This window comes from Drosophila subpulchrella, unplaced genomic scaffold (genome assembly GCF_014743375.2).
Source record: "Drosophila subpulchrella strain 33 F10 #4 breed RU33 unplaced genomic scaffold, RU_Dsub_v1.1 Primary Assembly Seq354, whole genome shotgun sequence".
Classification (NCBI taxonomy): domain Eukaryota; kingdom Metazoa; phylum Arthropoda; class Insecta; order Diptera; family Drosophilidae; genus Drosophila; species Drosophila subpulchrella.
The window spans coordinates 5,234,204-5,256,288 of NW_023665577.1; the positions used below are offsets into that span (position 1 = coordinate 5,234,204).

The following is a 22,085-nucleotide window of genomic DNA, read 5'->3' on the forward strand; positions in this document are numbered from 1 at the left end:
ATCAAATTCATTAAACTATTCTTAGCATGAAAATATCCGAAATATCGTCTAAATTGAACAATATTCTCAGTTGATAACAAAAGAACAATAAGCTTTTTCTGCAAGCTTGGTTATAAATTAGTTTATAATTTGATAAATAATAACTTGCTTTTTGTTTATTGTTAAATTATTAAATAAAATATTTTTGTCGGAAAAAACAGAAGCTGTTGTAAAACAATAAATACATTTAATAAACATGCATTAAAAAACTTAAATATCGCTGCTGGGATAGTATAATTACAATTGTGGTTAATAAAATCTATTTAAAGATAGAACTAAAATGTGAAAATATAAATATAATATCTAATTAATTTGAGCCTATTTTTTATAATATTTGCACAATCAAGTGCTTGACAACCGTTGTTCTCTGCAATTACACAAACATAATTTGATTCCACTTTCATTGTCAGCCCCATTATTCATAGCGTGAAAGGAAACCCAAAACTACCTAGAAACCAATTAAAACGCAGGCCTTTAGAAGTATCACACAATTGAGCTGCAGGCAAAGAGCCTTTCTTTTAGGTGCTAAGCGAATTATGTTGTATTTAATTAAATAGCAGTATAGAACAAGCTGCAAATTGCCTTGAGAAATGTGAGCTCAACATTAAACTATGTCTATGAGACAATCTACTGCCCCCAATCAACCAAAACCCTTGCCATATGAATAGTTTCGAACCCAGCTAGAGGGCATTACTCATACGACCTGTGGACCCCCAGCGAGCGAGAAATGAACTACATCCAGTCCAGGGAGATTAATTTGCAATTTCGTTCCTCTTTCCCCCTTTGCAGTGACCACCGTGGAGCCGAATAATATGTATACGACCTGTATACCCATTGGAGGAAATTACTCGGGCGGCGGCGGCGGCGGAGGAGGCGTCTTTGCACCCACCACTTTGGCCAACGCCTCTTCGGACACTTTGGCCTCCGGTTTCGAGGCAGCCGGCTATGCGGCCTATTCCACGGCTCTGAGTGTTACGATTGCCATTGGCTGCAGTCTACTGATACTCAACGTGCTGATCTTCGCCGGCGTCTACTATCAGCGGGACAAGACGCGGCTGGAGGTGAAGACCCTGCAGAAGCAGTACCAGCAGCGGAGTCTCCACCAGCAGGTGCCCTACCCGCCGGAGCCCATCAAGCACGCCCACTACCACATGGGTCACTCGCAGAGCTCGGCCAACGTCATCGTGGACGTGGAGAGCCATCAGGACCAGGCGGGCCAGGCGGCCATGCTGCTCCAGGCCGCAGCAGCCGCCGCAGCGGCAGCGGCCAACGAGGTGAAGCCACCGCCACCGCACATCTGCTCGAATACAGGTAGGTGGGGGTTGTGTTGGGGGTGAGGAAATTAAGCCTTTCAGTGTCTATCACTGCTTCAATTTGCAAATCTTGGCTTATGTTTATTTCCACAAATACCTTGGCTTATGTTTTGAAATGGTTAATTTAATGGTAATTTTTTAAGATAATAATCTTTAAATTAATATTACCTTCAGTAGTACAATGGAATAGTCATTAAAATAATTTAAAAATAATTTATTTGATTATGTTTATTTCCGAAAGTCCTAATTTTGAGCATTCAAACAGATAAATTTGTTAAGAAGTTATCCAAAATAAAAGAGGTCATAAACTATAACTGTAACTTATAATTATATTGGGAATGACACACAAATTATTCGATTTTAAAATCACATTTTAACGTCAGTTTTGGTGTCTTAAAAAGTGCAGTTAATAAAATATTGTGGTCTTTGTGAATAAGTTTAATGTACTTCCAGATTTCAAATATATTGTTGCATACCTTTGAACACCTTCAAATAATATGAACAGGGATTTTAAAACCCGAGCGAAATTGTAACACACCGATTGTAAAATTATAAACAAGTTACAATGTTTTCGATGGAGAATTTTTAAGGACAAAGGCAATCATCATTAATAATATTTATTTGAATGATTCAACTAAAAAGTCTTTAAAAAATATGTTTATTATTATAATTTGTTATATTTACGTCTATAATTCCCAAACTTAAAATATGTTAAAACGGAAAAACCTAACTTTTAAATATGAAAAGACAAAAAAATCAAGTAAAATAGTAAATGTAAATTGTATAAAATTATATTTTTTAATTAGCAAAAACTTTCAACCTTTATAGAAGCTAAATAGGTTGAAACATTACTTATTTTGTTGGAAAGTAAAACAGAATATAACATTTTCGTCTAAAATGTATAATTAAATTTGAGTAACAATGGGCCTTTGTCTACTCCCCAACAGGAATGCAACAGCAGGTGGGTGGCGGCAGCGGTGGAGCCCTTAATAACGGTGGCATCGAGGGGTCAAAGGTGACCACAGACAGCCTGGGCAACGTCACCTACAGCACCAGCTCCAAGCAGCAACAGCAGCAGCAGCAACACCAGCAGCAGCAGCAGCGTGAGCACATGCAAATCAAGGGAATGAGCGGCACGCAAACCTTCGGCCGCAGTGGCTCCGGATCAGGGGGCGGGGCTGGGGGCGGTTCGGTTTCCGGTTCCGGTGGCGCCTCCGTGGTGGTATCCGGCAGCAGTGTGAGCTACAATCCCGGCATGATGACGCTGCCCAAGTCGGGCGGACTGCATCACGCGGCCACTTTGAATTATGCGCGCAACACGGCCGCCTTGAATTTGTCGGGCGGCGGCACCGCGCTCGTGGATAGTCGCGGCAATGTCCTGCTCACCAGCACAGCCGTGGGTCCAGGACTAGGAGGTGGCTCCAACGGAGGAGGAGGATCCACTGGTGGCGGTGGAGGAGGAGGCGGCGACTGTATGACCCTGCCACGCAATCTTAGTCTGGCAGCCGCAGGACGACACAATCCCACGACAGGTGAGTGCCAGTAATAATAAGAAATATAAAAGACCAAAAACTAGTCGTAACTTGAAGACGCAACAGCCGAGGGATATGCAATTGAATTGCGCTTTCAGCTTGCCAAAGTTGCAAGTTTGTCTCACGCTTCCACTTTCCCGGAACTCGGAACTGGGAACTCCTTTCCTCGAAGGCAACAATATTGCGGGCTGGCAGCAATCAAGCTGAAATGTGATAAGATTTCATTTCATTATGAAGTGCTTGTTTCTCCTGCCTGCTTCCTTCTCTCGTAAATTGTAAATTGTATCTTGTATCTGGTATCTGCTATGTTGTATCTCACTTCTCGATTCTCTGTATCTGCGAATCTCGCAAGTCTGCTTATTCGATTTCAAGCAAATGAATTCGAGATTGAAAAGCTTTTGTGAGGGCTCACACTCGGCGAGCGTTGGAAATGGTAAAATACAGTTTGCATTACAATCAGGCGGAACTTTTGATGCGGTTGGAAATAAGAGTTTATCGGGTTCTGGATAAGTTGGATAAGGCGGAATGCAATATGCAAATTGTATAACCAATTCATTTTAATTGGAACAGCAATAAGTCAGAATAAAATTATACAATTTTCTGCAAAAAAAGAAAGTTTTCTTTAACTAATTATAAGGTTAAAAATGTATCTTAAAATATTTAGCATTTAATAACCGCTTTTTAATTTATTTAAAATTAAACTTGTTTGATTTGTAGGAAAAAGTTAAAATTTATTTACTTTTTTTACTATAGTAATGCCTTTTAATTTATAAAGTTTATTAATAAAAGTTCCAAGATCATTAATTTATAAAAGGTTTCAAATTTAAGATTTCAAGTTATATTTTCCAAAAACCCTGCCAGATTTAAAAATACGTGTACTTTATGTAACCAAAATTGATATTCTCTAATTTGTACTTTAAGCTTAATTTATTGACTATTTTATAAAGGCCTCAGTTTAAATATGATCGATATGCAGAAAACTAAATCTTCATCAAAAACCTTATATATAAATTACGCGAATCCAAAGGCCTATGCCTACTCTTTAAGTCCTTAAGCCCAAACAATGGGTTAATGAATGACTACAGGATACCCCAAGCTGATTGTCAAGAAAAGAGGGACGAGCATGACTTTGGAATGTGGACCTGTCATGGGCTCTACGCCCACATACACATAAATTTCCTGCTAAATCATCCCAAACAAACGAAAATATTGCTTAATCAAATTGAATGACCTCCGTGCCTGAAGGTCTGACGTTGCAGAAAAAAACGCCAGAGACAGCACACAAAAAACGAGAATGTCCGCGTGAAAATTGATATTGTTCTAATCAGCCGTCGAGGAGGTTGTTTCGCTTTTTTTTCTGGGCCGGCTAACACGTGTTATTGAATCATTGGAAAGGAAAAACGGAGCAGCAAGAGGAAAAAAACAAGATGAGGTCCGGGAAAACCATTTACGCTTCGCTGGGGTTCAACGGACTTTTGACTTTTGACCACACAGAAACACAGACACCAGAAGAAGCCGAACCTTAATCCCGGTTTGTTGACTCGGTCTGCAGCGGAAATTGTTGTACAAATTATGCTCCACTGATTGCCAAGGTTTTTAGTGTGTTTCCTTGCTCCAACTTCTGTTGCCTGATGAGCTGTTAAATGCGATGGGTGGGAAATCGGGGTGGCGAGGGACCTCCTATTGACAGTTTTTCCCAGCCATCACGCAATAAAGTCGTTATGGGCCACTTCAAGAAATATGCCCGCCGCCCCCGTCTAATAAATCTCCAATATAAACGACAAATAAAATAAAGATTCGTTTTGCGATTGTACAAGTATACAAGTATCCTTCTACTGCAATCGGCGGCCCCATTACCATTTTCCCCAGTCACGACATGATTTTTATGATAAGATTTTCAATTTCAATCGACAGACAAATGTAACGATAACGATAAAGAAAATCTACAGCTACGCCATAAAGGTAGGGACCGCCGTAAAACAACTGGATAACCATGATTCCGTGAAGCGTATTAAGCCAATAAAAAGAATCGCATAAAACTGTTGGTTTTAGTTTAGCATAATAAAATGTAAACATTAACCCAGCCAGCGGTGCAGAATAAGTTGGGCATTGGAATGGGAAAGGGGAATGCGGTGAACCCCCCAATCTCTGTATATTTGGAATTATGGGTATTTTATTGCGGGTCCCGCACTCTAAAACCCACACAATCTCTGCTCTTAACCCCATGTCGCTGGCATATTTGTGCGTAAATACATTTTTAGCCATCGATGGCAAATATATAACAACCATCCGATCCGATGAGCTGACCAGGTCGCCAAACTCCAATTGTTTTTTCACATAACAAAGCTCTTGTTTCTGTTCAAATTCAACTCTGAACCTGACAGATGAGGGAAACGTTTTAATTTTTTCCCGAAAATAAATTAGGGTTGAGCGGCGAAAATACCAGAAACATACACATTTCAGCATGGGTTTGACAGATAATTTATACAAAAATAAATTGGGAGAATATTTAGGCGGAATTTAAAATTGAAACCGAAATGACGGCTCGCATTGTATCTACAGAGTTTGATTACAAAATAAATACATTTTCAGCGGAATTCATTATAAATATTTCTTTGGGAGGATTGCATATTTTTTCATAAATATTTCCGTTAACGATGCTATCCTCTTAATACTTGTATGCTTAGTTGTTCAAAAGTCATCGAAAATGAATGATATTTATATTATCACAAATTTACAAACCAAATATTATTATTAATTAGGAATATGTTCTTTTGATAATAGATTATAGTATCATACGTAACTTTTAATATTATATTCAGCGGAATTCATCATATATAGTTTTAGTCGAAAGTGAATGATTTTTATTTTATTGCAAATTTACAAGCCAAGCATTAAATCTTAATTAACATTAGGATCATTTTTGCGGATTCATAGTTTTGCGAACTTTAATCTGTATATTACTGGACGACACACTTCAAAAGTCGTTCAAGACTTAGAACTCAAGTTGATTTAATCAAAATTTTGCACTTCATGCCCACTTTCAACCCACTCAATCGCAAAACTTTCATCCAAGAACCAATTTTCATAGACGAGAAAGTCCTGGGAATCCAATTTTTAGCTACTTGAGCAGGTTTATGCACTTGTATTTTGTCAGGTCTCTAATTGCTGGTCGATAACGCTGAAATGGTGAAAGAAAAAATATCAGAATAACAGAAACGAAAAGAAAGCTGGAGCCAAATACACAATTTCCCTGGGATTGGCAAAAGGAAAATGCGTTCTTTTTTCGCATTTGCATAGAATATTTTGTTGCTGATTTAATTTTACGCTCGCGCCTTAACGGAAGCGGAAATTCGTAGTGGTTAAGTGGGCTGGTGGGCGTGGCACTTGACGATGTTTTCGCTGATTATGAACATGATGATGATGATAATGATGTCGCTGCCATCAGGTGGCGACGTTGTCGGAAGTGGCGAGTGTTTCTCTGCTGGCATTTTGAGCGCTCTTTGCATTATTTATAATTATTGCGAATTTTCATATAATTATGCGTGGGCGCATATTTTCCGCATCTCGCCGCTGCTCAATTTTCTTTCTCAACTCGCCACTCTGCATATATATTTTGTGTATTTTTTTTCCTGTCTTTTGTTTCACCCCCTGTCAGTTATTTATTTAAGCAGCAAATTTTTCTTTCCGCCAGCCAGCGGAGACTATAAATATTAAAGTCAACGGTAGTTTGTGTCTGGGCGAGAATCCTTGCGTAATTAATGTTTGTTCTGAGATTTTTGCTGGCTGGCTGGCCGTTCGCTTAAGGCACTCAAGTGGCACATTACAGTCCTTGTTGTAACTTCCTCTCGGTTTTTGTGCTTTTCCTCTGTTTGTTGTGAAGGCCTGTGGATTATGTGAGTTTGCTGACATTGTTGAACGCCAGTTAAATGCCTCATTAGGTTAAGTTGCCTTCACTTAAATTTGTTTCCGGCTCAGGTTTTTGTCGGTATTTATTGGCAAAAGATTTCATAATTTAATTCAAAGTCATTTGAATTGAGCTTTGACTTAAAGTTCATGCTTTGGCAAAAAGAATATTCATTACAAACTCTTGATTTTCTGTATTTTTAAATTTTAAGTCAAGTGAAGCTTGTAACTTTCAGAACTGCAATTGGATTTTAAATTATAAGTTGATAAGAAAAGTAATTCTAAAATTATTTCTTTTCGTGACTTAAATTAAAATGGCAATAAGCCTTAAATATTCATTAAGATAATATAACTATATAAATAAAATAGAAAATATATAAAAAAATTATTACTAATTTTATATAAATTTATTGCAAAATCGTTTCAATTAAACGGATACACTAACTACAGAATAAACTTAAAAATATTATCACTTATTTAGTAGTACTTTTCAGCAAATTTGTTTCATTTATTTTGATGTTCTCACTGCAAAATAAATTTTATACGACTTCTATAAAATGAAAATACAAGTGTTAGGGTCTTACCTTTTCCCATCCCCTTATAAATCATGTGAAAAGCTTTATGCACAAATTTCACACACACATACTGACTAAACGTTCAATTTACGGACTTGCAAAGTGAATTGGAAAATGTGTTGAAACTTTTAGGGCCCCGGAATGCCGCCATATTATGTTGGTGTAAAGGGGAAACTTTGTTTGGCAAAAAATTTTGATTAGAGAGAGACTTAAAACTAAGCTGGCCCATGCATATATGAATGGGAATTGGGAACTTGGACCCGTTCAATCGATAAAAATCCTTAGTCAGCCTTTTGTTTGGGCCTTAATCATTTTCGATATATTTTTGTTGGCTTTTGTGCAATGGGCAACTGCTCTGAGCTCTTTGAAGCCTGCGTTAAGCACTCAAAGTGAGGGTATTTCATATTTGTTTTTTTTTCACGGTGGCACTTTTCAATTTATTCAGATTTATACTTTGCATAGAGAACTTTTGGCGGATAAGCGCAGATGTGGAGCAAAAATGAAAGAGCCGACCTCAGACAAAAGAAAAAAAATTGAGGCAGAAAAAGGCTGGCAGCGAGTGAGCGGGAAAAAATCAACAAAATTGAGTAAAAACAATGAAGCGTAAACGATTTTTGCTGACATGTGTGGAGAGCGGGGCTCGGCAGCAGCATAAATATAATAAAAATAAGGCGGCAAACAAAAGGCAAACGCGAGATGCCTGTTAAGCACCCCAAACATGGCCAAAGTAATATATGATGGGCGGCAAAGCATATAGAGAGGGGCCAAAAGCACCTTATCCGTGACGTGACATGATTGTCATCCACATTGTCAACGGCAGGCAACCGCAGAACAACAGTTCCCTTTGGCCGCCAGGACATAAACAGCTTCATACAAATGTTATTATTGAAATTTCAGCAGGAAAAGCAGGGAAAAACAGGGAAAACAGAACAAACCCCGAAAGAAGAGAAACGAGAGTGTGCAAAAAGTGCTCATCACCCATACGCCATGTGTACGCAACGGAAAATGACAAAAAATGATGAAAAATCTATTTGCAAACCAACCCTGCCAACAACTCTGACCATATTTTTGCCCTCTGCCATCGGCATATGTTTGCCGTTTGTCCCGAAATTCTGAGTCCTGAAAAAGAGGGATCTCGATGGGCCGGAGTGCACACCAAACCAAACCAAACGTTATTCGAACCCATCGATGCCGTCACATTGTGTGCGGTTATCCTCCCCCTCTATATATGTATTTTCCCTCTGTGTTTACGATTCGCCTTCCTTGGTTTTATTATTTCGTCTAGGCATTGATGATTTCCCCCGAAAAATGATAGACGATTCCCAACTGCGGGTGTACGAATAATACATGCCCCCATACCATACCGCACCGGAAATTCCCTCATCGAAAATGGTTGGCGCACTTTTTTCCATTTGTCCCTTTGTTGTTGTGCATTGCGCACATAGTTAGATAAGACAATATTATTTTATTGCCCTGGAGTGGGGAATTTCCGGGAGTGGGGGCTTTACTATATAACTGTTTGTGGTCAGTTGGGTCTCAGCTCAAGTTGTTTGTCCCAAGCGAGGGATCGCAAATAGGGAGAGTTCTGCGGGAAAACAAGTGGGAAAAGTACACAGAAGTAAAGTTCAGCCGATTGCTGGTAAAGTTAGGGCAAGCGATATGAAAAGGCACGCTTTTCTTAACCTTTAAATTTGTTTTGAAATTTGTACTTTTTATAGAAAAAAACGATGTAGATGTTGGAAAAGATCTTGAACTTTTTCAGCAGCTTGGTATACTTTTTTTTCATTGTAATAAATTTTATAATAATTACCTATATAATGGTATATCAATGGTTTTAAACAATAATTTACCTAGCTTATATTATTCTTCATATTAAAATAATTTGAAATTATTGAGATATTGTTTACAATAATTTACCTAATTGATGGTATTTTTTTAAGCATCGCAAAAACACACCTTCTTAAATTAGTTCTCTATTCTGTGCATATGCCATTCTTATTGTTTTTTTCGAAAAAGTTATGTTTTATTCTTCGTAAATTTAATAAAGATGATCCGAATAATATGATATATTATATGATATGATATATTATAATATATCTAATTAGATACGATACAGTAGATAGAATAATAGAATACTTTAAAGTCCAATTTAACTTGGTATTACATTGTATAATGTTCCTGTGATTGTTTTTAAAAATCCCATTCCGACATAAGCCTTACAATTACAGCTCCTTCGTGAAGACAACAACCCAATTTCAGACAGCTTTCAATGTGAAGATAAATGATTTAATATTTGCCGGAAGCTGAAGAACTTTTTTCCCCTGCCATTTGTCATCAATCAATTAGAAGCGTTTCCCCTGTCAAATGTGTCAAACTATTGCATAAACTAACATTAACCCAGGACAACTATGAACGTGCTGGATGGCTAATAAATTTTTCAGACTCGCCAACGCGGCCCGAACATAAATCCACATGGCCAGCAACTCGTACATATTTCATTGGTGCTCGCCTCTCGTCGATTTCCCGCTCGATTTTGGCCCTACATGAGCGCTGCTGAGTTTCATTTCCTTGGCACTTCCTCGCAATACTTTTCCTTTTTTAATATGCTCATTCAATTTACTTCTCCAGCCCCTTTCGACTGCTCCTCGATTATTGATGACATGACAAACAAGGTACGATTTCCGCCCGGCGTTCGGGAAAGGAGAAGTTCGAGAATCATTTTTCTTTCGGCTCGATTGTATTTGTATGCGCATTAACTTCATTTTGCAATCATGCGCGCCATAAATCCAATTTAATTGTGCTGCTCACTCATACACACACATAGAGCTGGCGCACACAGATACAGATACCAATACCAAAACACACGCATGAGCTGCTGGAGTGCACGGCGGCGTATACTTAATTTTTGCTCGTTCGTGCGCTCAATTCCGCTTCCTCGGAACTTCTAACTCAATGCTAAATAGAAGCACATAAATTTCCGTTCCAACCATCCCCCCCCCCCCCCTCTCGATATCCGGTTTCAGATTTCTTTGGATTGCATTTTGAAAAATAGATTTTTTATACTGTTGCTCCTTTGCGTTCTATCTACCTGTCTCTGTTCTGCCTCAGCGTCTATCTCTGTCCCCCATTGATTTACTACGCACAATTTTGTACCTTTTTGAGGGAACGGGAAACGGAAATGGAAATGGCGGAGGTCTGCAGGTCTGCTGCTCTGCAGGTCCAGTTCGAGTGGCTCGTTGTGATTTATGTTTGATTGAAATGCTCTAAATTGTATGCTAATCTGGACTTTGACACAAAGCTCATTTGTTGTTGCCCCCACTCTCCATTGCAATCGCATTTAAATGTTGTGCCTGGCTTTTGGCAGTTTGCCTAAGCGCTTGCTAATTTGAAAACCATTTCGGTTTCGAGCTGCCATCAAGGGGTTGCTTCTTCGAATGCTCGGATCATTTGTCAGGCTTTTGCAGGGGGTTCTCGGCATGAATTCGACACAATTGAGTTCGCTTTGAGGGGGGGAGAATTCCTTGGAAGTCTGTTAATTGCCGAGAAGTTTAAATACTTACGAGAAATTTGGCAATGAAAAAAGAGTTATTGAGATTTGTGGTCAATAATTCAGATGGGTTCCTGAAATCTTTAGGGTGTTTTTAAGTAACAGAAGATCTTTTTAAGGGACAGGGACAGTAACAGTCGTCTCATTTAAAATAAAAACCTTACTGCTTTTTTTATTCATTAGTCATAAATAACTGCTATAAAGACTTTTACTTAAATTGTCTAGAAAAGACTGTTATAAAAAGATTTTTTAACTAACAGTCATATATAAAAACAAGGAAGAACGCTATAGTCGAGTACCTCGACTATCAGATACCCGTTACTCAGCTAAAGGGACCAAAGGAAAATGGAGATATGCAAGCAGCAAAGCGAGATTGAAATGCGCCACCTACCGGCGGTAGACAGATTTAAGCGTTGTGGGCGTTAGAGTGGGCGTGGCAAAGTTTTTTTTGAATTAATCGATAGGTATTGACAAGACCAATAAATTTCAGTTAAAATTTTTGATGTAGCGTGAAAATTGTGGGCGCCACAGGTTTGGGCGGTTTGTAGGCGTTCTAGTGGGCGTGGCATATTCGCGTGACAAAATTGCGCTGCGCTTAAGCCTAAGGAATCTAAATCTGAAATCCCATTTCTCAATCTTTGATATTTTCCAAGATATCCGCGTTCATATTTACGATTTTTTGAAGTTTGTTTGCGGTTTGTGGGCGTTCAAGTGGGCGTGGCAAACTTTTTTTTGGGTCAATCGATAGGTATTGATGAGAACAAGACATTTCAGTTAAAATTTTTATTCTAGCATGAAAACTGTAGGAGCCACGGTTTTGGGCGGTTTGTGGGCGTTAGAGTGGGCGTGGCACTCTGCTGAAACAAACTTGCGCTGCGTAAGAAGCTCAGGAATCTGCACGCCTAATCTCAATAGCCTAGCTCTTATAGTTTCCGAGATCTCAGCGTTCATCCGGACGGACAGACAGACGGACAGACGGACAGACGGACAGACGGACAGACGGACAGACGGACATGGCTAGATCGACTCGGCTAGTGATCCTGATCAAGAATATATATACTTTATGGGGTCGGAAACGCTTCCTTCTGCCTGTTACATACTTTCCGACGAATCTAGTATACCCTTTTACTCTACGAGTAACGGGTATAATCAGTCCATGCCTTTAATGGTTTTAAAAAAGTTTCTAGCAGACTTTGAATTGTGAGCTTTAAAATAAAGGTCTTTTTTAAATATCTTGCAAAATAAACATTAGAATGATACAAACAGATATCTGAAGTCACCAATTCTTTTTTCTCATTGGATAACTATAAACTAAATAAATATATGTAAAGAATCCTTTTCATTAAAGCTTTCCTTTTGTTGCTTCCTTTAAAATTGAAAATGTCCTGATGGCAGGATAGATAACCCCTTATAATCACGTAGCAGCCATCAAAAGTTGATGTGATTGCTGACATTATGTGCAGCTGGCTGGGCGCGGTTGCTTCTCTAACTCTTGGCCATAAATTGCGGCGGATCTCCGTCCACCAATTTCCTGTCGCATGCCCTGCTAAGTATGCTATATCGTTTTTTCTTTTTAATAAGTCCAACAACTGTCAACTGCGAGGGGAAACAGCTGAAATTCAGCAATAAATTGCCGTGAGTGAGTCAGAGTGGAGCATGCTTCATTAATGCGACAAGCGTGAGCGGCTGACCCCTGACCCCCGACCCTTAACCCTTTACCAGCCCACTCTTGCCACACACACACACACAAGCAACCGGCACAATTGGCTGCACTTGTGTGTCCACTTAGTTGGGCGAACAAAACCCACAATATCCACATGGCCGAGTGGTTGCACTCAACCCCTTCAAACCTTCACCCCTTAACCCCACACCACCCCATTAACCCACCACTGGCCAGTGGCTCTTCATGTGTGGTTAAGTGAGCTCCGTGCGGCTGGCAGTGCTGTTTTATTTTTGCCATTTTTGAGTTATGCGCGGCATTTCCGGTCTTGTCATTTCATACTAATCAACATCCGTTGAGCGGAATTTTCGGGGCAGGCAGGCACTTTGGACTGCATTATTCCGCGGCCCCCATATTCCGGGGGATAATATTTTCTGGCCCGCATTATACGCATTTGTTGCAGCATTTGCCATTGTAATTGCAACAGTGCGTATAAGTGATGTGCATATAAATTAGATTTGCTTCGCTGCGGGTTCTCGGCCATCGGGGCAAAAAGTTCAACTATGGAAATTGAAAATTTATTGCATACCCCGTGGCCAGCACTCAGTTGGTGGTGTGGGTGTGGCTGTGGATGTGGTTTCAGCCAGGTTGGCTTTGGTTTTTCGGCCTGGCTTTCATTACAAACTACGCATACGCACCGTTGTTAATTTCATATTCATAAATGATGGCCGCACTCCTTGGGGAAATTGCATGAAGCACTTCAGCTTTGCGGTCCTTTATGCCACAGGTCCCATTCGCGTGTGTGTGTGTGTGCGAATATGTATTTTATTTGTTACCCCCAAAAATAAAGAAATGGTTAAATTATGCGTCAGTTGAGGCCTTCCACTTGGTCGTCTTTGATCTCCGCCCTCAAAGCTTTGTGGCAAATCTCCGCCTTGGTCTACTCCAACTAGCCAAAGCCGGGCAAACATAATCCGGTACATTTGAGCCCTGAATGCTCTCTTAGGTCCAGTCCACTTGAACCGGCCCGAAAACCAAGCTGGCCATCAAATCCCCAGAAAGTCCAGGCCATAAACATAAAAACCAAAAGGGCACAACTCTCTTCACTACTGCTTCGCTGGGGCATTGAGTACTTTGTTGAATTAAACCTCTAATTAGTGGAAGCGGTTTTTGGCCGGGATTGAAGGTTGCCCAGGGACATCTGGAATGACTAATGAAAATTTCTCTGAGTTTTTTAAAGATTTACCCCTCTAAGATGGGGCTCAGAAAAGCTGCAGCTATCTTGATTAAAAATGTTTATTAAGCCACCCAGCTTAGGCAAAGCAAGGAAGTGGTCTTTAGATACAAAAATGAAGGAAGTTATGGATTTGTGAAATTTGTAAGGGCAGCCAATTCTCCAAAAGCCTAAGCAAGGCCATAGGGTTTAATAAACTCTTAGGGAATTTTATTAAAAGGTTTTAGATACAGGAAATTAGAAGAGAAAAACGAAAAGAAGTAATCGTTTTTCGGTTTCAACAGAAAAAAAAAGCAAAAGACACATAAAAAAACCTTCCTTAATTTTAAACCAATATTAAAATGTAGCCTTGAAAATTCGAGTTTTATTATGTAAATTTAAAATAAGTAAAAAGCAGAGAAGTATCGGGCATTCAGAGGTGTTTTAATTTTTCTTAAAATAGCCTTTTAAATTATTAATCAATATAAGAATTTAATTTAGAATATGTACAGGATTTTATTGGAAAAGTTTCAAGTCGTGAAGTTCTAAAGAGATAAGGATGTTATTAAACTTTTTCAAATAAACCCACCTTTAAGTACCAAAGTGAAACGAATTCCGTATGCTACCAAGATCTTATTGCTCCTTTTAGATGCATGGCAGTTATCACTTGCGCGTTACCAACTTCAGTTTTTATTACACGACACGACATTCCATTCGGAGTAGTCTGCCCTTTTAGTGCCGACTCACCAATAAAACTGCATTGTGTCTATAGAACCCGGGCAAACAAATTAGTTCTGGGCCAGACATACATACACACTGCCGAGCAGAAAAGGGGCGTTTGGGGCATCAAAATATTAGACGCGTCAATAGCTCTGCACATTTTGCGCTTTTGCATTTGGAAGGCAATCGGGGCGACAAGTTGAACGACATCGAAGGCTGAATGGAGGGGCAGGGGCTGGGATGGGGGTGCATTGCCAATTCAATGGAACAAAAAGTGCAACCAACTCTGATGACGACGATGAGGATGTCGATGATATGGGAATGTGTGTTTAATGGTTGACATTGTTGTTTACAAATTGACTTTTTGTTGCTGCTGCCGCTGCTGCTGCTGCTCGTCAATAAACATTTGCCTGATAATATGCCAACATATGCATAACGCTCATAAGTAGCTTACATTCATGTACCCTAAATGCTAGTAAGCACTGTGAGAATTTTCCCCAAAAATTTAAAATTTATTGTTGATTATTGTTTGATACAAAAATTATACAAAAACTATTATTTTTTTTAACAGTCAAATAAAATATTTTTTAGGTCATGTGTAGTTAAGGTGTAATTTAAATTTACTTGAAAATTTAATTTGAAGTGAATTCTTGATTTTTGTTTGATACAAAAATTATAAAAAAAAATATTATTTTCTTTAACACTCAAATAAAATATTTTTTAGGTCAGGTGTAGTTAAGGTGTAATTTAAATTTAATTGAAAATTTAATTTAAAATGTATTGTTGATTTTTGTTTGATATAAATATTAAAAAAAATATATTTTTTTCCTTGACACTCAAATAAAATATTTTTTAGGTCATGTGTAGCTAAGGTGTAATTTAAGTGTTATTTCCAATCGATTTTGTAAAGAAATAAATATATGTAGTTAGCACACTAAAAACCACAAGCTTAGATTATTTAAATTTAAGTCGGTTTAAGATAAAAGAAATATTTTTTAAATTTTAAAAAGCAATTAAAAAAGTTGAATTACTATTTTTTAATGTTTTTTTTTGATAAATATTAGTTCCGTAATATCTCAGCCTACTAGCAAATAAATAACAATTGGTACGAAAACGTTGATATTTAGTGAAGATTCCAATTAAACTAGGATGAGTTTTTACCATTAACTAAATCAATAACGTTTAAAAAATTCCAAGAAAAACTGATACTGACTTTACTTGCATTTTTCTCTCCGTGCAGCAGAGCTGCAGCAATATCAACAGCAACAGCAGCAGTCGAGCAAACACCAGGCAAATGGAGCTGTCCTCACTGGCATGCAGTCGCATCACATACGCGGACCACGCCCACCGCTGCGCACCGCCTCCTCGACGACAACGAACAGCAGCAGCAATAACTCCGCAATGGGCGTGGCCATGGGCGGGGGCGGCGGCAACATGCTGCTGGACCAAACGCCCTCCGGCGGCAGCAGCAGCAGCGGGGTGAGCAGCGCCCCCAGCTCCTCGAAGGGTCACCACACCCACTCGCACTCCCACGCCGCCCACCTGGTCCACTCGCACGGCGACGGCCTCGTCCTAACCTCCGCCTCACCTGTGGGCGGCCAGCAGCAGCATCCGCAGCAGCAGCACCCGCAGCAGCACCAGCATCCGCAGCAGCAGCAGCAACAGCAAGTGCCGCAGGCGGCCATGGACGAGATGCGCGTCTGATAGGTGTCGGTCTTTGAGTTGGACTTATAGTCATCAACGGGGTAAGCTTTCTATTCGTATTTGATACATTCCTAATATTACTTTGATAATTTTGTATTGCTGTTTATTTACTATATCATACTATCATCACACCATCATAATATTTTTGAACTTTTCTTTATATGTAGATTTGTTGTTTATTAAAAATGCGTGTAATCTAAAATCTGTCTCAAGTTAATAACCACTTCTCAAATTAAACATTTAATAGGATCAGACTTTTAATTATTAAATAAGTGATTGACTTTCAGCCACGACGTGAGATTTTGTACACTCTTAATTCATATAAAAGGAGCAATCTTCTTAATTTAGTTATATTTTTTATTTTAATTGTGAGCTTTGTAGAACTGATGTCCATTCAATAGCTTTATCGAAATGGATTATTTACATTTTCTGCTGTATTTATTTTTGTTTTCGTGATTTTTTTAAAATGGCTTTTGTAATATGAAAAATAAAATGTTATGATGACCCTTAAATACCTTTAAGGCAAAAAATTATATGTAACTCAATACATTTTTTTAGACGATAGTTAAAATGAAAATACAATAAATTGGGTAATTCAAGAGAATTCAATATTTGACAATTTGCATGAATGCTTAAAAAAGGCAATATTCAGTCGTTGTAAAAAATGTATTTTTTTAATATTTAAATCCATTTCATCAATTTGGACCCTTAAAAAGGTTATAGGCAGAAAAAGCCCGTTTTTTAAAACAGAATGATAATGAAAAATATTTTATATATATTTTCACAGAGATAATTTCGAAGCCTCTAATTTTAAAATTGTAAAATATTACTCTTCAATTTTTTTCATCTTAGTACTCTAAACTTCATTATCATGCGACTTGTTTTCTCGAATTTTCGTTGATTCTTCTTCTGCTTTCAGCACTATATCATTTTTCTTTGAGCAGTGCTCTTCGTCTTCATCATCCTCCTCTTCCTCTTCCTCTTCCTCATCATCCTCATCTTCCTTTATTAGAGGGTTAGAACTCAGGGGATTCTCGGTAAATTCGTAGGTGATTTCTCCAAACGAATTTATTTTCGCATATTCATACAGATAGTATTTATTATTTATTTCGCGTATTATACCAAAGCGCAGTCCGACTTTCAGAGCCTTTTTCAATTCTTTGGTGTAATATTTGGGACGACACGTGGAGTCCAAGGTGGTGAGGACGAACTCCAGGATGTCCTCCCAATCGGTCGGTGGGTCAAGCTTCTTTAGGGCGAATGTGAGGTAGTGAGATATAGTGAGGCTCTCCATTTCCCTGTTTTTTTCCAGCTTTCTAAGGAGACAAAAAAGTCATTGACAGGAAACAAACAGAACAATTCGAACAATTTAAAGTCGATACTGGGAGAATTTTCTTTAAAATGTAGTTCCTGCATTTCCCCTGGCAAAAAAAAGGTATGACAAACATGCCGAACCCTTTGGAGAGCCGAAAAAAGCAAAGGTCGTGGACGGGACATCCCAAAAAGGTAAAATAAAATATCTGCGCACACAGGCTCTGATCAAAAATAACAAACGGCATGTCAAACATGCGGCAGCAAAAAATGCTGGCTCTTTATTTGATAAAAAAAGAGGATAAATAAAACATAAATATGCATGGAAAGCACTGAGTTCATGGTTCAAGGTGGACTCAAATGTCGCAGTCACTGGCATGGAAAAATGCCAGTGAGTGGGCGGCAAAAATACCCACAAAAAGGGTGGGCGCTTTAATGGAGAGTTTTTCGCAGAAAAAATAAAAATACAGAACAAGTAACTACGAATTAAATATTATAGAGGTAGGTAATAATGCCAGAGCCGAGGAGGGTGAAATTATAAACGAAATTAAAAATGGAACCACCAGACCCAGCCATAACAAGTGGCAAGGTGCAAGGCAATTTGCGGCATGCAACTTGAAACCGAGCACCCAACTAATTTATGAGCCCAAAGTCGGTCTCTGGAAATTCGAGCTAAACCAAATTAAAACTGCAGTGTGGCCAGGAAAAAACTTAAAAATTGCATTAACTGGAAGCAAGCTGTGTAACCAGAACTGGGCCCCAATTGCATTCCTGTCAACTCAAAGGAAAATGGCCAAGCCATGAAATTATTTCGGCAGTAAAAGGTAAAACCAGTTAGAGCAGTTCTCCAAAAAACCACTCTGGACTTCCTGGGATTTATGTATACCCTAATTTCTAATTGGGGCCTCAGTAGATTACTATTGCTTTAGCAGACTTCTATTTGAGAATGTGACCATAGCTATATGACTTTTTGAAGGGGAAATAATAATCCACTTTTAGTGGTATTTTGATTAATGTATATTTATTTTTTTGAAAAGTTCAATAAAAAATTTTTAAACTTGTTATACTATTCAATAATAATATTGTGAATAATATAAGTACATCTTTAAGTGGGTTCCATCAAAGTATACAATGTAGGAGGTGCGGTACAAAAATCGACAGAAATAGCATACATAGTGGTATTTCGATATATTTAGTTATCTTTTTTTGAAAAATTCAGTCAACAAGATACAAAGCTAGTAATTTAATTAAAGAATAAGAAAAATATAAGTAAGAGTTTGAGTGATTATCATTAAAGTGTAACATGTAGGCAAATATATCTCTATAAGTATTACACATTATTTATTAAATCCGCCAGAAAGGAAGCCCTTTTCCCCACCTATATAAACCTGGTCGAAAAGATCAAGCCACTTTACTGTCCGCTTTCAGCCACTTGTAAATGTGTGAGTGGGTGTACGTGGGTGTTCGTAGGTGTAAGTGGGTGTGAGTGGGTGGGTCAGGACACTATTTCACCTGGCGTACAATTAAATTTGCATTTCTTTCCCTTTTTGTTTAACCCACGTTGCCGGCGCAGCCTCCGCCTTGGTTTCCTTAACTTTTAGCTGATTAACATTTCTGCGCTGTTCTCTTGGCGCGGTGGAAAATGCAATTTTCCCATCCAGCTAAAGTGAACACAGGGGGACACAGGGGGCACAGAGGGCAGAGGGCAAATGGCAACTTTTATGTAAATTTACACCCACAAACACGCACACGGGGGCCGGTGTCGAAGTGTGTATGTGTTAAAAGCGCAATAAACATTAATTTCACATTCTTTTTCCTTAAGCCACTCCACTGGCTCTGAGCTCCTTACACTTTGTTTAAGAATATTTTTGGCACTCGTTTAAATTATGATCAAAAGGTTGGAAAATTGGAAAATGGTGAAAAACCAACACAATTTTCCCTGAGTAGATTCGGACAATTTCTTTGATTGCATTGCGTAGGGTAAAACAAACAGCGCAGAGACCTTTGAGAGTTTCAGCAAATTAATAGTAAGATTTGCCAACATGCAAATGACTTAAATTTAATCACTTGGTAAATTTTGTGGAATTTCTTAAGCCAGTCTTTGCATTTAATTTGGCCAGCAAACATTAATAATATAAATTTACTTGTTTGCACATCGGCACAATTGATGTAACCATCTAACGCATTTCTAACCAATTAAGTCAACAAATACATGCAAATGCTGCTCGAATTGCCCATTAATTTTGCCTAGGCATAAAACTTATCGTATTCGGTTACCTTGTTTGCCAATGGCTGCCATCGGTTGTGATTTTTTGGGTAATTATTACGTAAATATCATGTTAAAAGTGGCTTCAGGCTGTCAAGTTTAGGTGTTGCAAAATACTGCGAAATATTTATAAAATTCTCAGCTCAAATTTCATGGTAAGAGAATCTGTTCAAACACATATTCTCGCAAAGCCTTGTGGGCTAAATGTGTTGTGCAATTAGCGAAAAACTTTCAGGTTGCATCATGCAATTGAGAGCCATGGGTTACGTTACGATAAGGGATTAGCTTACAGATTCTGCCTATTTTATGGACTTTATTTTGCCATGTATATATGACTCAACGGCCATAAAATAATTAACAATTTTATTATTTTTGTATGAAATATTTGGAAAAATATCTATAAATATTTGTTATTAATCATTTTTTGAGAGTTTAATCTAAGATTAATCCTTTATATTTAATGAAAAGATTTTAAAAATGTTCTTTATCTTTTTATACAACTTCCAACCAGAATAATCTTTCTTATTATTTTGTAAATTTATGTTGTTACTTTAATAATAATCTCTTAAAAATTTTAAACACTTAATAAATATTATAAAATAATATTTGAAGAGCTTTAGATAAAATTAAACCTTATAAAAGGGATCTCCTTTTTGATACGGAATATTTAAGGAATTTAATATCTTATTATTTTTGTCACTTTTAAACAGTTTTCAGATATTTATCATAACATTTCTTGGACTATAGCTTAATAGCATTGAGGACCTTAAAGTACATCACCAATATCTTGAACGTTATTATGTTGTTTATGCGTTTTTAATTTATACCACCTAATAATTCTCATCTTTTTATTTATGATAATGAATCTATGAACCTGAGCAAATTTCCGACACTTGAGTGATGTTAATTATTTCTGGGGGAATTTAAAATCCGTCAGCTGCCTCAATAGACCACTCAGTCCCCCCTGGTCCCTCCCCTTTCCCCGTTGGCCCCTCTTTAGCATCACAAGATATGCAAAGTGGCTGCACAAACATGCGCGTAATACGTTAATGATGGTCCCTGCCGCTTTCCCTTTCCCTTTCCCCTGCTTTTCCATAACGCCCCCTCAGCCCTCTTTTTTCCACCCGTAACTTGCACACATTGTAGCAGCGATTTGCATTACGCGCATTACTCAGTTCACTCATTTTGCAGGGGCATCTTTTTCTTTTAGTTTTGGTATCTTGCAAGGAGAAAGTCTAAGCTGCATAGCTGGAATCACCACCCCCCCCCCTCGAAAACCACTCACTCCCCCTGAACTCCCCTCTGCCCTCCCCTGAACCCCAGTCAACAATCTGCGCCAAATTGTGCGCTCAACTGTGCAGCGGAGCCAAGCCTCCCCCTTCCTGCCCCCTCCCATTTTAACCCTTGCCTTGGAGCCACCCAATCTAAGAACCCTCCTAACACCAAGCACCACCCACAAACCCATCCCAAAACCCGATGGCCAAAGAGCTGGCAAAACAAAAGGCAGCCGCGCATTTTTCGCAACTGCACTTTACTTTGCACTTTTCGCTTTCTTTGCATAAATTCTCGCCCACCCGAGTTTACTGTACTGCAAAAATGGGCACGCATAGCGAAAAAGAAAGAAAACAAATTGGCAGAAAAGTGTCGCGAGATCAGACTAGAAGATACCCTCTACTTTTGGAAAAATCTCACTTATTTCGAATCATTTTTCCTAAATTTAATATAGTCTATCTGGAAAACCAATACAAAATCATCAGTTAATTCCCATTTAGGATTTCTTTAAATATTGAGAACAAATGTTCTTGAATATTTTTTACAACCAAGAACTATTTTACAGTTCTCTCTGGATAATCATGACCTTCATAAACATAACCCTCACTTAAATCTATTTAAAATACAACGAATTAGGTAACTATTTTAACATATTTTAATTCATGTACTTAAATGACTTGGTTTAATTTTTAAGAGCTCTTCTGTAATATTCTAGTAAAATATATAAAGGTATTTTTAAGAATTTTGGTCCTTCTGGTTAAAGGAAAAAAGAAATTGAAAAACCATATAATGATTTTTAATAAAAAATCAAAAACTAAAATCAGAAACTGCTTTAAAACAATATTACTTAAATTCAATCTATCACTAATCCAAAACACCCCTTTTAACATTTCTGGAGTACCCGGTGCAAAAACACAAACAGCGGTAGTTGAAGAAAATGTTGAGGAAGAGCGCGTAGGAAAAAGCAGGGGAAGCTGAATAAATATGGCATGCAGCTGCTGCAGAAGATTTCCCGCTGAATTTTAAA

General features: G+C 38.2%; 1 protein-coding gene across 5 annotated transcripts in view; it reads left to right on the forward strand.

Annotated features, from left to right (window-relative positions):
* Positions 1–22,085, forward strand: part of LOC119560329 (neuroligin 4-like) — a 49,074-nt gene that overhangs the window by 24,298 nt on the left and 2,691 nt on the right. For 3 of the 5 annotated variants that reach the window (XM_037873714.1, XM_037873716.1, XM_037873717.1), the window contains exons 11-13: positions 829–1,350; positions 2,300–2,884; positions 15,746–16,250. In XM_037873714.1, the coding sequence (XP_037729642.1) occupies positions 829–1,350; positions 2,300–2,884; positions 15,746–16,209 (1,571 nt within the window). In that variant the 3' untranslated portion in view covers positions 16,210–16,250. The remainder of the gene's footprint in view (positions 1–828; positions 1,351–2,299; positions 2,885–15,745; positions 16,251–22,085) is intronic. The other 2 variants (XM_037873719.1, XM_037873718.1) reach the window with 2 other exon arrangements.